The sequence below is a fragment of the Microplitis mediator genome, chromosome 5 (assembly GCF_029852145.1).
Source record: "Microplitis mediator isolate UGA2020A chromosome 5, iyMicMedi2.1, whole genome shotgun sequence".
Taxonomy (NCBI): domain Eukaryota; kingdom Metazoa; phylum Arthropoda; class Insecta; order Hymenoptera; family Braconidae; genus Microplitis; species Microplitis mediator.
In genome coordinates, this window is record NC_079973.1 from 18737223 (window position 1) to 18754226 (window position 17004).

General features: G+C 28.2%; 1 protein-coding gene across 2 annotated transcripts; it reads right to left on the reverse strand.

Moving 5' to 3' along the window:
• Positions 1–62: 62 nt before the first annotated feature.
• Positions 63–15666, reverse strand: LOC130668537 (obg-like ATPase 1). Of its 2 annotated transcripts, none has more exons than XM_057470875.1 (11): positions 15508–15666; positions 12708–12889; positions 12559–12619; positions 10422–10549; positions 8608–8783; positions 6924–7001; positions 6741–6838; positions 4085–4225; positions 2483–2579; positions 486–608; positions 63–388 (listed from the first exon to the last, which is right to left on the reverse strand). In XM_057470875.1, exons 2-11 carry the CDS (start codon positions 12886–12888, stop codon positions 278–280), a joined length of 1194 nt encoding a protein of 397 aa, XP_057326858.1. In that variant the 5' UTR covers position 12889; positions 15508–15666; the 3' UTR covers positions 63–277. The 2 variants fall into 2 exon arrangements, with proteins under 2 accessions (XP_057326858.1, XP_057326859.1); XM_057470876.1 differs by having other exon boundaries at positions 15512–15619.
• Positions 15667–17004: the final 1338 nt, after the last annotated feature.

Consider the following 17004-nt stretch of genomic DNA (forward strand, 5'->3'; position numbering starts at 1 on the left):
TAGATAACACTAGTGATACGATTACTGGGATTTTCTTGATTAAAAAATTAAAATGACAGTGATAGTGGTTGGAAAAAAATTTATTATCAATGACTTTGTCAAGGCTCGATTGGTAAACAAAAAAAAAATAATAACAATTGACATATTTAAATGATAAATTTGTATTCAGTAAAAATAGCGGGTATTAAAAAAATCTACTGATACACTTGCGATTTTCAATTAATTGAAAATAGTAATTATTTATGCGTGATATAAATATGCATATCGAAGAGTGGTATCATTTTTTCTTGGGATCTTTCAATCCAGCACCGGCGTTAAATTTAAACAGTATAATATCACCGTCGTCGACGACATAATGTCTACCCTGTTGCCTGTACTTTCCTGCTGCCTGTAACGATAAACGATAGTTATATATTTATAAATAGATATTTTATCTCTGTATGATATCATGTAAATATTATGTTTTGTTTTTTATAATAGTGTACCTTGACCGCAGCTTCAGAGCCTTCATTTTTAAAGTCTTCGAACTTCATAACTTCAGCCATGATAAAACCTTTTTCGAAGTCGGTATGGATTCTGCCGGCTGCTTGAGGCGCTTTTGTTCCTTTCTATTAGTTAATAAATTATTAAAATTAAATAAACTTTTTTTTTTTAAGGCCATTCTCAGACAATGCCGCTCACTTTTTAAAAAAGTATGCAATAACTTTCAACTGTCACAACCGTATTAAAATTTTATTAATTAATTAATTAAAAAATTAAAGCCTTAATTGAAAAAAGGACAACGTAGTCGTGATTTCGTTGAGATATAGAATTTAAAAAAATTACTTACAGTTGTTATCAATTAGGAGTTAAACGAAATTCGTTGAATAAATTTTAGCCTAAAAAATTTGAAAAATCGAATTATAAAATTGACATAAAGATATTACTGAAATTTATTCAATAAATTTCGTTTAACTCCCAATTGATATCAACTGTAAGTTATTTTTTTTTCAAATCTATATCTCAGCGAAATTGCAACTACATTGTCTTTTTATCAATTAATGCTTTAATTTTCTTCTAATTAATTATGACAGTTGAAAGTCATTGAAAATTTTTTTAAAATGGGGGGGGGGTACTGTCTGAGAATGGCCTTTTTTAAGTTTTGCAAAGTGCACCGTAAAAAATTTGCGGAGTGAACGCGGATTAAATCTGAAGTGAATTCGGAGCAGATGACTGTTTATTTATTTAATCCCCTTGGAGTAAAATCCACTTCGAAGGGGAGTTTATTTTAACATTGAAACTGCGGTTCGGAGTAAAATTAACTCCTACAGGGAGTTTATTTGAATATTAAAACTCCAAATCGGAGTAAACGCAGATTTAAATAAAATCCGTAATCACTCCGAATTCACTCCCAATTTTTTACAGTGTGTAGACAGTAACAATACATAAATAATTAAGCTAAAAAAATTAAAAAAAATGGAAATATAATAATAATAGTAAGAATTAAAATTACACCGGCACACAAAAAAAAATAAGTTCTCTGTACTTTTGACGGGACCGATTTATTCCCATGTATTTTGACCCGCTGAATCTGAATCCGAGGTCCGTTTAACCCGTACACCCTCAGATTTTTAGAAAACTTTGAAAAACCTCAAAAATACACAAAATCGACCGTTTTTTAAATTTATAAATTTTTTTAACCCTAACTAAGCATGATTTTTATGTATTTCGGTCCTCCACATACTAACCTGAAGTTTGTTTAAAACATTAGCCATTTAAAGTCTGAGTAAATTCCAAAAAATCCCAAAAAATTGCAAAAAAGCAAAAAGATTCTTAGTATTGTGATGAAAAAAATTTTTTGAAGCATATTAAAATTTTTCTATGTTTTAGGTCAAAATATTTTTTATATATATATCACAGATCGAACAATATGATTTCTTTTATTTATTTCGATTTAAAAATTGATTTTTGTTATACCAAATTTTATTTTTTTCGATTTTTTGGGAATTTTTGCCATTTATTTAAAATTTTAGAGATATCTAAGCCATGGGTGTTCGATAATTATATGTGACAGATAAACATACATGAAAATAATTATTTATTTAGCCCTATAAAATTTTTTTCATCACAATACTAAGAATTTTTTTGCTTTTTTGCAATTTTTTGGGGTTTTTTGGAATTTACTCAGACTTTAAATGGCGAATGTTTTAAATAAACTTCAGGTTAGTATGTGGAGGACCGAAATACATAAAAATCATGCTTAGTTAGGGTTAAAAAAATTTATAAATTTAAAAAACGGTCGATTTTTGTGTATTTTTGAGGTTTTTTAAAGTTTTCTAAAAATCTGAGGGTGTACGGGTTAAACGGACCTCGGATTCGGATTCAGCGGGTCAAAATACATGGGAATAAATCGGTCCCGTCAAAAGTACAGAGAACTTATTTTTTTTTGTGTGCCGGTGTTATTATTATTATTGGTAAATAAAAAAAAATATATATACAGTACCTGAATTGACCAAGCTTTAACTTCATCATGACCAGCAGTAAAGAAGTACTGCAATTGCAAGGCTTTGTAACCCTGGACAATTATTTTGTCAAGTGCGCTGTAAAAATTAAAAGTCAGCAATTGTTTTTTCATCGAGGATGTTTTTAAAATATTAAATATCTACTAGTAAATATAAATAAAATAAAAATGTTAAAAGAAAGACCAGTTTCTCATCAAGTTAAATTTTTATTACAGTTCGCTTATAGTAAAAGTACGAAATTAAAAATGAAGATCAGTGGTGACGACATAAAAAATTTCATTCTAAGGCTGTTTAACTGGTAAAAGTCTATTGTAAAAGAACTGAGCAATAGTTTAAAAAGCGAACTGCGCGACCGTGAAGTATGATTGTCTGGACTAAACATCCTTTAATGACAGGGTATACACCCTACGGAGAAAGATAGTGAGAGTGAAAGGGAGCGAAAAGTAACAAAAAATAAATATCTTAAGAGAGAGAAAGAGAGTAATTGAATGCGGACCTTTAGACTTCGGGACTTCAGAGAATACACATAAAACGAACGACTTAATACTGCACAATTTTATCATTCTGACTAGAGGTTTTTGAATCGCGCGGGGAATTAGTAGTATTTGAGGGTGAATGAGCAACCCAGTGATCTTGCGGTCTCTAAAATAAAATCATTTCAGTCTTATGATTACTAGTTATTGTTGTCTTAGTCATAGAATAACTTTTAAGGTCATCAGTAGGCATCTGAACTAAAAAATAATATTTATTCTTTTGGTTTTATTTTATTCCAAGACTTAAATCGAACCGTCATTGGTATCAATTTCCGTATTTTGTTTAATAAAGTTTAAAATGTAAAACAAAAAACAAATAATAATAGATGACGAATATAGAAATTTAGGTTCTTAATTTGTTAAACTACTTCTTCGAATCAATTTTATAATTATTTTTAAACTTAAACTGTAATAGTATTTTGACCCATATTTTCAATCGAAATGGTCAGTTACGTTGAGAATTCGATCGACCATTTACTCATGAAGGAGATAATAATAATGGTAACAGAAAAAAAAAATTATACAAGAGTTGAAAAAAGGAAAGGGGAATAAGTAAAACAAGTCGTTGTACATTACAACCCTCTAGCTATAGATGACCCAATGTGGATGATTCAGAGACGGTATTAAACTTATTATTATAGCTTTCATCGCGAACCACCCGAGGTTTTTATGCAATTTAACAAGAATTTGAATAACACGACGTTAAAAAATATAATACTTCTTCTTGGCGAGTGAGTTAAAGATGCCGGTTTTATAGATTCTCAACGAGAGGGATATATAAGTCTAGACATCATCTGAGAACAAGAGTATAGGGGAACCCTTCCATTATTCAACTAAGCCGACAGTGTATGTACGACGAAGACGGTGCTCACTTAGAAGAAACTTTGCTTGAAAAATTTCGTGGGAACCCATATATATATGTGTTTCTATCTATTATAATTTATGGAAGAAAAATAATTTTACTGAGCATTTTGCGGCCATCAAACTTTTAAATTGTCTTGTTAATTTTTTATTTTTTACGCTTGCGTTTAAGTACTTTTAATGACTCACCTCGTAACTTTTGATTCTTCAAAGTACTTTGCGCGTTCAGCGTCGTCCATGTCGATTACTTTGTTCTCAAAAACACCGCTGAAAGGTATCAATGTTGCACCAGGATCATTTTTGTCTACCCATTCTTTTATTTTTATAAGCCTGTTTAAATGTAATATTAATAATTATTAATTATCACTTGCGTTTATTATAATATATAAATATCAATTTATCATTTTAAAAATACAAATAATTTTTTATAAATTATTAATATGAGAGTACGAAATAACTAATATCTAAATCGTTGAAATGTTTAAAAATTTTTTCCGTCATTAAATAGCGATAATTAGATCATATAAAGCCAGTATTTTAAATTGCCTTATTTTCAATGTTTTCTACAAATTTGAAATTAAAGAGAAAAAAAAAACGATTCAACTAAAATACATGATTGCTCACCTGAAAATAATTTATACGAATAAAGCCGGAAATATGATGTATTAGATATAAAACTATTAAATGACATAAAAGACCGTAACGATAACGTCATATTGAAATGTCACAATAGTATTATTATTTTTAAAAATAACCAGCTTTCAAAATACGTAATGAATAAATAAAATTCACTGTTATAACATCACTGATTTTCTTCTCTTATTGTTATCATTATGTCAAAATAATAATAATAATATTTAAATAAAGGAACAACGGCTTTACTGATCTGCTTAATTGACATCATTTTATTATTTTTGCGGGTAATATTTCGTTAATGATAATTAACATCATCAGGCCTACATCGATATAATTAATTACAATTAAAATTTGTTTAATTATAATATACAAATGTGCATAAAAAATATATGAGATCAGATATATCAGTCATTATTATAATATTGTTATTGCAACCACGCGATTATTCAGTAGTTGTTAATTATTGACATTTTAATTCTACAATATCAAGTTATTGCTTTAATAATTATTAAACAAATGGCATAATAATAATAATAGACAAAAAAAACTTGTCGATTTATCAAAATACTGATAGCAAAATTAATAACACTTACAACAACTTTCTTTCTTATACGTATATTAAAATTTACAAATTCTAATATTGTCAATTTTGTTGTATATTGCCGATTGGCGTTTGTACTTTAAATATATAAATAAACAACGAAATCTAAATTAAGACTGTACTTAAATAACCTAACGGTTAATAAAATTCTTGTAATAATTGTTAAAGTATTATTATAATTGACATCAACAAAATTATACAAGTTGATTCAATTTATACTACACTGATAGAAGGATTTATTTGAGAGTAATAAATCAGATTTATTAAAACTCTTGTGAGAAGCTTCTTTGAGACAAATAAATACTTATTACAATTAAACCAATCGTTATTTTATATCTTAAATAAATGTTTGTAATATTAACAAAACCTTCTGTGACTTGAATAAATATTTGTTTCCACCAAATAATATTTATTAACAGTTAACAAATAATTCTTTGGCGAATATTATCGATAGATGGCTGCATATAATCATATATGTAATTTTATATATTAGCAAGAGACTAACAGAGACAGTAGTAAGTGTTGCCACACGGCCATATTTTATATAAAATGTAAAAATTATTTTAAATAATTGTTTGTTAATTATTTAATAAAAATAATTTTTTTATTATAATATATTATTTATCTTCCCACTTAAAATAAATTTAAAAAAATATTTTTATTATTTATATTTTTAGAGAATTAGGTTATATCTTCAAACACGTCAAATTGCGTCAAATAAATGAATTATTAAATAATAATAAATCATTCATTACATATTAATAAATATTTTTTTGGTGCAAGAAAATGCTCTCTAATAAATAATTTGTTAATAAATATTTATTTGAGCTTGTTCATTAATAAACCATTTTTTAAATATTACCAAATCTTGTTAAATCCAAAGAAATCCTTATATTAGTTTATTTTATAACAATGACTGTTATACCCAATTTTATTTATTTTTTATACACATTTTTATATCACAATTAAACAAATTTTAATTGTCATTAATTATATAGATATGGGTCTGATGATGTTAATTATCATTAACGAAACGTTACCCGCAAAAATAATAAAATTATGTCAATTAAGCAGATCAGTAAAGCTGTTGTTCCTTCATTTAAATAATTAAAAAGTCTTATTGTTTCAAGAAATTCAACAAAAAAAAAAAAATAATAATAATAATTATTATTATTATATTGAGTAGACTCGTTTGAGTTTTGGATGTTACAATAAATGAGCGTGATATCAGTAGAGTGTACAGTATACAATTTTATATGTACAGCTGGATAGTGTGAAACATGAATGCATGAAGAACGAAAGCACGACATATTTTTCTGTTTCGTTGGAAACCAATAACGCCAGTATTCTATGTAAAATACGACGCGAGCGTTTAAAATTGTTCCGTGAATGCATTTACAACAGTGTACTCACGCGGTTTCGGCTTACAAAGCTTTCATGACGGCAAAACGCATTTATATATGTATATAAATAGTAATAGGGCAGTAAAAATATTAAATAAACCTCTGTGCGTTGCATATCGATTGCACAGAGACAACATATAAAATTTTATACACGAAAAAAAAAAGTAAATAGAAAAAGTATATCATATATTTTTTTTTTACAAACCATTTATTTTTCTTGCGAATGTAATCCTTTTCCGAGAGATTCACTAAGTAAATTACTGGCTTGGAAGTCAAGAACAAATATTTATTGAGCACATCGATCTAAAATATTTATTAATAAGACAATGATGTAATTTTTGAATCAACTGAAATAAATAAATATTTTTGTTAATTTAAAAATACCTACATCGTTAAGGCTCCAATCAGCGAATCTGACTTGGTTTTTTTCCTCTACCAAAACTGTTTTAACTTTTAAAAGTGTGTCCTATAATAAATAAATAATTATTATAATTTTATTTTATTAGTGCATTTAAATGCGAATTTATTTAAATAGTTTGGTAGTTAAAAAAAATAATAAATTGATCTTTATTGATTTTACAATTCAAGTTACATTAGCTATTATGATAATAAACTCTCGTATATATTCGTACATATATTGAGCTTATTGTCGACATGCAATTCTTCACAGTTGAGTAAGTGTCATTATCTTTATAAAGTACCGATTTAACTGAGCGTGCAAGACTGTGAGGTAGGGCAAGTTAAAAAAGCGTTAACTATCTTCAAGTACCATATATTTATATATAAATTTAAAAAAAAGTTTTGTCGAAAACTTTGATATATATTACTAATGCAAAGTGAAATGTATTCTTAAAGTTGATTGGTATGAAAGCAGCACTTAGATTTTTATTTACTCGTTTCGGAAACCGATGAATGCTACCCTTGAGCTCTTAATCCCGTAAAAAGTTATTTCGCGCACCTTAATATTTGCAATCGATTAAAGAACTTGTTGTTTGAGAGGAAATTCGCAAGCAATATACTTAGTATTTATTTGAATTTTTTTTCCCCTTTTTTCATTTATTCAAGATACGATTGGATATTTTATTCGTGATATACCGACATTACATTTGAATTGGACTTTGAGACTAAAACTCTGTATTTTATTTTATTTTTTTTAAAGTCATTTTAGAATATAATTATTTTGTTTGGTATTCAGTTTAAAAAAAAAAAAGGTCTAAAAGCAAAAATAATAAACCTGTTATTAATAAATTAAATTTGAATATTTCACTGTAAAAAATTGGGAGTGAACTCGAAGTGATTACGGATTTCATTTAAATCTGAATTTACTCCGTCAATCAGATTTCCGGAGTTTAAAAAAAAACATTCTGTATACGAAGTGAATATTAAATTTAAACTCCAATTCGAAGTTTGGATATTAAAATAAACTCTTTTCAGGAGTGAATTTTACTCTAGACTGGATTTTCAATATTAAATTAAACCCTTTGAATAAGCAATCATCCGCTCCGCATTCACTCCGGATTTATTTCCCTAATTTTTTACAGTGTAATAAAAAAAAGTAAAATTTTATGTGATATATTTAGATAGTGGACAAACAAATTTTATATAAACAATGCATTGTATACAACGAAATGAACTTCCCCTATCAAAAAATCCATGTGGGAATCCAGCCTAGATTCCTGTATTGGTTCCCACATGGCATTTTCGTATGGATTCCCATATGGTTTCCTATAGAAATATTGATCTGTTCTAACCCCGGATTCTATAGAAATTACTTATATAGAAACCCAGATTCTTATATGAATTTCCCTTAAAGAAATCCATATATCCAAGTTAGGAAATAAGAATCCAGGTACCCTGTTTCCTATGTGGATTTCCCATATTAAAATCCAGATACCCATGGGCTCCTACATGGATTCTTACATAAATCCATACTTTTCTATATGGATTTCTAAGGGTTCCCATGAAATCCCACATGAATTTTTTTGATAGGATCGTCATCAGATAATAAGTCACTAAATTAGACAATTGTAACGGACATAATATTATATATGAATAAAATTCAGTAAACTTACGTATTCAGGCTTAAGTTTCTTGTCATTACCACGTACGACTAATTTTTCTAATTTTTCGAGATGACCATTCAGCATTTCGACGTCTTTAAGCCGTAACTCTTCGCAAATAATCTCTAGATCTCTTACTGGGTTTACTTCACCCTCAATATGGGTCACATCATCGTCTTCGAAAGCTCCTAAATTAATAATTTTAATAAGCAAACAAACGGAAATGAAATTATTGATATTTATGAATTTCTGGTCGGAAAAGGAATTGAGTTTCTTGGTAGCATTTATTTATTTTAATGTGGTGTAATAAAAATAAAGTAATAGCTTTAATGAGTTATAAAATAACGTAATGAATATTTACAATAGACAAAAAATAAAAGATAAAAAAATTTACAAATGGATACAAATAACGGAGTCGAGGAGAAAACATCACGCACAAGAGACTCGATCGTGTAACCACGACAATTAGGCGTCTAAGTGACACGCAACCGTTATTGACTCTCTAATTCAATTACTCGACACGTTTTCCGCTGTCGTATTTATACTTTTTTTTTTTACCCAGTATAATTCCGCGAGTAGACACTAATAACCCGTTATTTCAATAAGCAAATATATTTCCTTGTGATGTGCATTAAAGTTCATGAATGTACAGTACAGTAATACACGTAATGCAAGTCGAGGGGTGAATATGTCGCGTCTAAACGTCGACGACCCTTGTGCATTGTCGACGAGGACGATCGTGCACAAAGTTTTCACATGAGAATTGTAAAGAGACAATCTTGTTATTTATGAAAACGATCAATATCGACTGTGTATGACAAATTGCAGTCTACATTAATAATTATATGCTGTAATTGTAATATAATTGAATAATTACTACTTTACATTTTATTTCCGTAAAAAAAAAAAATGGTCATTTTTATAAAAAAAAAATTTTTTCATTCAATTTAAACGATATTTTAAATATAATTACCAGGGGTTGTACTAATTATTGATAGTTTAAAAGATATTTTATAATTTTTTAATTATGAGTAATTGAAAAATTTTATTAACCCATGAGATTTTTGTTCACGCAAAGCTTATTTTATTACCGACTTAGAATTATTTTATTGAAAAAGAAAAATTAAAGTAGTGGTCGCAGATTTTTTTTTGAATTGAAAAAATCATTTTGTACACTGTAAAAATTTGCGGAGTGAATTTGCGGATTAAATCCGGAGTAATTGCAGTGCGAATGACTGCTCTTCAAAGTGAAATTTACTCCGAAAGGGAGTTTATTTCGATATTAAAACTCTGAATCGAAGTAAATGCGGATTTAAATAAAATTCAGACCACTCCGCTGAAAAGACAAACTCCGTACTTACTCTGTGGGCGGAGTGATTTTTTTTAAAAGCTCCGAAATTCCGAGTAAATTTGGGTTTAAATAAAATTCGTAATCACTTCAAATTCACTCCCGTTTTTTTACAGTGTATAAATTTACATAAAACTATAATTTTGAAAAATATTTTATAATTTTTGATGAACAAAATTTTAGAAAATTCTGAATCAATTTGTTCTTTTTATTTCTCATAAATTAATAAATTTTTTTAAATTTACAGTTTTTCAAATTCATCAAAAAAATTTTAATTGAATTCAATTAAATTTATCAGAATCTCGATATTAAATCGACCATCGATTTTAAAAAATCGAATGTAATGACATACAATTGACTTACGTGAAAATATGAACCACAAAAAATATTTTAATACAATTTCTGTCCAAGACATTTTTGGTTTTATTATTATTGAAAATTGAAAAATGTATATTAAAAATTAAAAAAAATAACTTACTGCACAAATGATAAATTGCATCGCAAGCATTAATATGAGAAAGAAATGCATTTCCTAAACCCTGTCCTTCAGCCGCACCTTTGACGAGCCCAGCAATATCAACAACATTTAAAAATGCCGGAACTTTGCTGCAAAAATTACCACAGAAAGAAAAAATTAATTAATTAGTATAACACAGAAGTAAAAAAAAATAATATAATTATTTGACAAAGTACACAATGGGTTAAATTAATTCGCATAGTCATTAAATTTTAATGTCATCACATAAACTCATACCAGGGGTTACTTTTGAATTACGGATCAAAGGGCTGAGTTCACGTGTGGCCTAGATTAAGGGTGTTGTAAAATAAGAGAGAGTAAGTGTAATGCTTAAATGCAATAAGAGAGATAAAGTGACTGGGAAATTTGCAATGACAATGCATTTAAATGCTAATGCCGACCTCATTAAACAATTAGTCTTTGAAGACTGGCTTTAGTATTGTACCTAGTTGTAGTGATACTGCATAGCAGTGGGATGATGGGTGCTGATTAGTCAGCTTTTATTACGCGCTGTTGGATTCGACAACACGTGGCTTTAAACTTAAACAACTGAGGATCGGGCGTTTAAAGTAAACTCTAAACTATCATATACATTTTGTTCTTTGATCTTTCTTTTTATTCTTCAAAATAAATTTAAATATTTATAGTTTCTAGTATTTTATTTACTGACGTGACGTCTGATGTCGAATTTGAAATACCGTTTAAATGAAAATAAAAAATTATTTACGTTCAAATATTTAAATATGTCATTAAGAAATTTTCGAATGTCACAATGTCTTATGCATGACAATCTCTAGTGTTCGAACAGAATCCGGAGTACTGTACATATATAGTAAAATTTATGTACTACTAAAGCTCTGTTTGGTGTGTCAGTATATGTATATATATTTTGAAAAGGAAATTCGGCGTAATTTACATTGCAGATCACGTTTTGTGAAAACGTGACCCTCACTCCCTTTGCTGTATCTCTACTGGGCTGGATAAAAGCAGTCGCTGCAAAGACGTATGGAAATTACGACAGTTATTCCGAATCGTTTCCTCTACAAAGACTTTAACATACATATGCTACATATATTTATTTTATCGATTGATGAATTTATATTTTTTCTGTTAATATTTAAACTGTAATATTTATATTTATTTTTTTAAAGTTTAATTAATCTTAAAATTTCAACAAAATTTTTTAAACTCAGTGCGATAATTTTATACACAGAAAAAAATAAACTTTAAAAATTAGTGATTGAAGCTATACCCGGAACCTGGGTGTCAATATAAGGAACTTTAACATTCCAAACAATAAATTTTATAATACGTCTCATAAATTTTTTACACTGTAAAAAATTTACGGAGTGAACACGAAGTAAATCCGGAGTGAATGCGGAGTGGATGACTGTTTATTTAGTTAATCTCCTCGGAGTGAAATTTACTCCGAAGGGGAGTTCATTTTAATATTAAAACTCCAAATCAGAGTGAATGCGGATTTAAATAAAATCCACACCACTCCAAAATCACTCTGCTGGAAAGACAAACTCCCTATTTACTCCCTATGCGGAGCGATTTTTCTTTAAGCTTCGAAACGTCGAGTGACGGAGTAAATTCGGACTCAAATAAAATCCTTGATCACTCCATTGCGTCAAAAAACTTAGTGTTAACAATTTTTGTGTTAAATATTTAACACTTTTTTGTGTTGATTTAACAGAATAAATGTTAAATGTACACATAAAAGTGTTAAATATTTAACATTAAGTTTTTTGACGCAATGACGCAAAATTTTTTACTGTGTAACTATATTTTACTATTAAGTCGCACCAACAGTATTAATCCTGTTGCAGCAACAGTAAATTTTTTTCCGTGCAATTATTCATTTTTCCTGTATAGACAATAAATTTTAATAATTATCCTATAATTTTTAACGTTTTAATTATAGATAAAAGAATTACTATTTAGAATGATAGTATTTTACGGATCACTTTATCAGTCTATTACTTGTCGTTTCTCAATTTATATAGATAATTTTTTTCCGTGTAACAACAATTTATATATTATTAATTATTCATTTCATTATAATTATTATATAAAATTACATATTAAAACTTACCTAACTGGTTTGAAATACTCGCATAAGTAATCGAACCTTGAATCTGGAACTGGTACGCGACGTGCTCGAAAAAAATATTAAAACAAGTTAGAAAAAGTAATTCTAAATATTATTTTTACCAAAGTAATAAATTCGGACTTGATACTTATTTTCATTAGGGTCAATTGTACAAAACGGAAAATTTTCAGCAGCAGCTTGACTCTTTGTCAGGACATTAAAAAACGTCGATTTCCCAACATTGGGAATCCCAACAATTCCGATCCTGAGATTCGTACCCACTCGTCCGATGAGCGGCTTCCGTTCGGGCTCCTCAACTTTCTTGGGGGGCATTCTGTGCACATTCATCAGTTATAATGTTGAGTTTATTATAGATCAGAGTTGTTATATATTATAGGGTGTTTCAGACACAAAGGAAATTTCAGACACTATTAAAGAATACAAGATGGTTGCAAGGAACCTACGAATCAGTCCTACAAGCATTTAGACAGTACTCTATTTATCTAGGAATTCAAAACTAAAAATACGAAAATTATTGATAATTACAGCATTATAAGTATACATATATAGAAGACAGGCAGCTCTGCATTGAAATCGTCTACTTATATACTACTGTATTAGTGTAAATGAATAGATGCGCCTTAACTCTTATACGCGCCGTCACTTTATTATTACTGCCGCTTCTGCTGCCACTTGATACAATCGTTTCCGCGATCATTTTACGATTTTAAACTAATCGCCTAAGGCTTTATTTCTACCGTAACTATTTTTTTTTATTTCAACTTCAACTTCATCTTATAGACTTACAGTATTCGAGTAAAGAACTTGAATTACCTCTTCACTTTTATCTCTATTATAAATCTTTATAATTTTTTTCCAATTAAAATTTTTTTTCTCAATGACTACTGGGCTGAAAAAATATTTTTAAAATTCGTTCAATGAAAATCATGACTCGATTTTAATTAAATTTGTAATAAAAATTTTAAGTTACAGTTTCTTATTTACAAAAAGACAAATATAAATTAATATTTTAATTTAGTTTACTATGTATATGTATTTATATATATTCGCATTTACGCTCCTGGTTTGCACGGCTGAAAATGAAAATGATCGTGGTCTCTGGCACGCCCCGAATCCACCCTCCCATAATCTTTAAAAGACACTGGTACCGACTACGACTTAAGAGTATTCCTTTTTTTTTTCATCATCATCATCTTCATCCTTTTCATATATATGTATATGGATAGATATAAGTATATGTGAAATGCCTAGGGGGTATATAAAAAAGTAAAGTTGACTGAATGCGTGGTTTTGCTTGAATATGCGCTCGCGGTGACTAATTATATTAATGCGTACGGCATCGAACGATAGCAGTGTTTACCACAAGATTACCGTTGGTATCTCTGGGGACCGCGGAGAGCAAAAGCTTGGATCTTCTCTTGGTTATATCAAACGATAAAACCGTGCAGAAAGAAGTGGAGGTTGGTTAGGTTGACTGGTCGAGGAGAATACATAAGACTGGTGATGTTGCGGCCGCGGGCGCTGCCGCGCGAAGTATTAAGTATTAAAGTAACCAGAGAAAAGGATGGCGGATCTGAAGAGCCACTGAAGAGTACACCGCCGCGATAGTATAAGAGCATACAATAAGGATATAACTAAATAATAATAAAAATATGAATAAGAATAAGATGACGATGAAGAAGGTTATGGGGGAGGAATATGCCGGGCAGAGGCTTGATCACTGGGCACCGCGACCACGAATCACCGGCATCACGCCGAGAATCCGCAACTGAGCCCCAGGCCGCCAATCCGCCACCGTCTCTTGTGATTCACCGGCTTCTTCTCTCCCCACAAATCTTAAATTCTCTCTTTCTTCTCTCTATTTACCTCTTTATCGTCTTTTATTATCCTTTAAACATTCATCGGCTATTTTATATTTTATGATTTCTTACATTTTATGTCTGACCACAAAATTTATATTTATTTTTCCTTCATTTCATAAAAAATTTTTTAACTATTAATTTTTATCAATACTTTACTTCATTATTTTTTAGATTAAATAAATTGTCTTTTATATATGATTCTAAAGTTAGCGGACAGGCCACAATTTTTGAATTTTTTTATTCAACAATTCAATTTCATAAGGAAAAATAATTAAAAATATGCACATGTAGAAAATTAAAAAAACTACAGGTGCAATTTTTTTAAATATGTTTTTTTATAATTTATTGTTTTTCAAAAATCCAAAAATTATTAGACGTTGGCTAATTTGTGATCCTGAAGTTGACAGACAATTAACAATTTTGAATTTTGTTTTTTTTTTTCAGCAAATCAATTGCAAGAAAAATAAAAATTTAAAATATGCACATGGAGAAAATTAAAAAAGCTACAGGTGCAAATTTTTAAATATTTTGTTTTCTATAATTTATCATTTTAAAAAAAATTTAAAAAATTATTAGATGTCAGTTAACTTCAGTATCATTTTTTATATTTATACAGATAAATATTTCACTTAAATTCCTGTTTATAAAGGACAATTTTTTTTTTAATTTTGAAAAAAAATTTCTTGTTTATATTCGAATATTTAGTCACGAAATTTTCAAATAATTTAAATTCGCGGGCACTTGACAGTAACGCCCACTGACGGTGAGTCTTAAAAATCAAATCTCTCTGCATTCCACCAGTAATGGATTAAAAAACATAACCTGATGTTGCAAATAAAAATTAAAAAGCCTGACAATAAAAGAACAATAAATGCAATCTACTACTTCTCAGAATTGATTGAAATATCAAAAGAATATACTTACAAATAATATATGAAAATTTTATTTTATAAATACTAAATACAATTTTGAAATTATAAACTGAATTATAATTTATCTTTTACTCCAAATTATACTTAAATCATCTAAATTGACAAAGTAATTTTAAATAGTTTATTATAAAAAATACCTGCTTTTTAAATCCAATCAATACCGGCGTATGTAAGGATAAATATTAAATGTTTGGCACAACGTGTGTGCTATTTCGACAGTGCAAGTACACACGGCACGAGAAAATATGACGTCAGATATGAGGTTATTTTTTTAATATTTCTTTTTTACAGGATCCAGTTTTATCCGCAGATATTAAAGAAGAATTGCAGTTTAAAAGGTAAATGATAAAACAGATGAATTTAATTTGAAAAAAAAAATAAGTTTTCATTTATTCAATAATTTGTTTTTTCAATCTACATATTTTTTTATTTATTTAAGGTAAATTTTCCAATACCGGAACGATTTGTTAATCATTATATTATATTTTAACTCGTACGCGATGAAATTAAATAAAACTTTCTTTATTTAAAACATTAATATTTTAGTTACAAAATAGGATATAAAATAGATTTCAGAATATATCCGAAATATGAAAAAAAAAAAAATGTTAATTATAGCAATAGTCTCGGATCCATGACTTCTTCATGTCTCTCAATGGTTTTGCTAAGAAATTAGTCAATGGTCTTAAGCTTATAGAAACTGATAAAATTACTTTTCAATAATTTTTTTTTTTGTATATGCATCTTAAATGACATAAAATTCAAGAAAACATATTAACAATATGAAAAAAATAGTATTATTATATTAATTTTACTGTTCGTCTATTGGTACACCAAAATGAACCCGTGCCCAGTACCGGAACAGTCAGTCATATTAATGTTATTAATGTTATCGATAGACATTAACGGTGAGTTTTATTGACTGGCTAAAGCAAGTGCAAGATTAATTATTACTAGAGACCTAATATTTAATGCAGTAAGTATGATTGTTATAAAAAATGCATTAAATATAGATAAACTCTGATTGAAATGATAAAAAATACATTTTTGTGTTTAATTTTTTTTTTTTAATTATTTTTATAGTATAATCTCAAACGATAAATTTTGTTTCTATTATTCAGTTCAAAATATATATTTTTTATTAAATATTTAACCATTTAAAAATTTTAAATGCATTTTACATTAATATTATTTAATAATTGTTAGTATTTTCACTATGAATAAATGCACGTCAGTGCAAAAAATAACTCATTTTATTTACTGTTCCGGTATTAGGACAAGGCTATTTCAGCGTTCCGGTATTCGTTCTTTTGGGTGTCATAGAAAAAATTTTTTTTTTTTTTTTTTGTATTAAATTTAAGAAAAATTTCTATTCTATATGATGCAATAAATTATTTTGGTTTATATTCTATTTGAATATTTTTAAAACGATAAAAATCAGTCTTATACCCTTCGTCGTTCCGGTATTGGGACATTTACCTTATTTATTTATTTATTAATATCGTACGCCAATCGGCTATATACAACTGGTTACAAAATATAGTTACAAATATAAGGGAAACTACGATTTGAAAGTAGAAACATATTCACTTATAGTTAAACTTTGACGTTTTTGACTGAGGAAAGAAAAAACT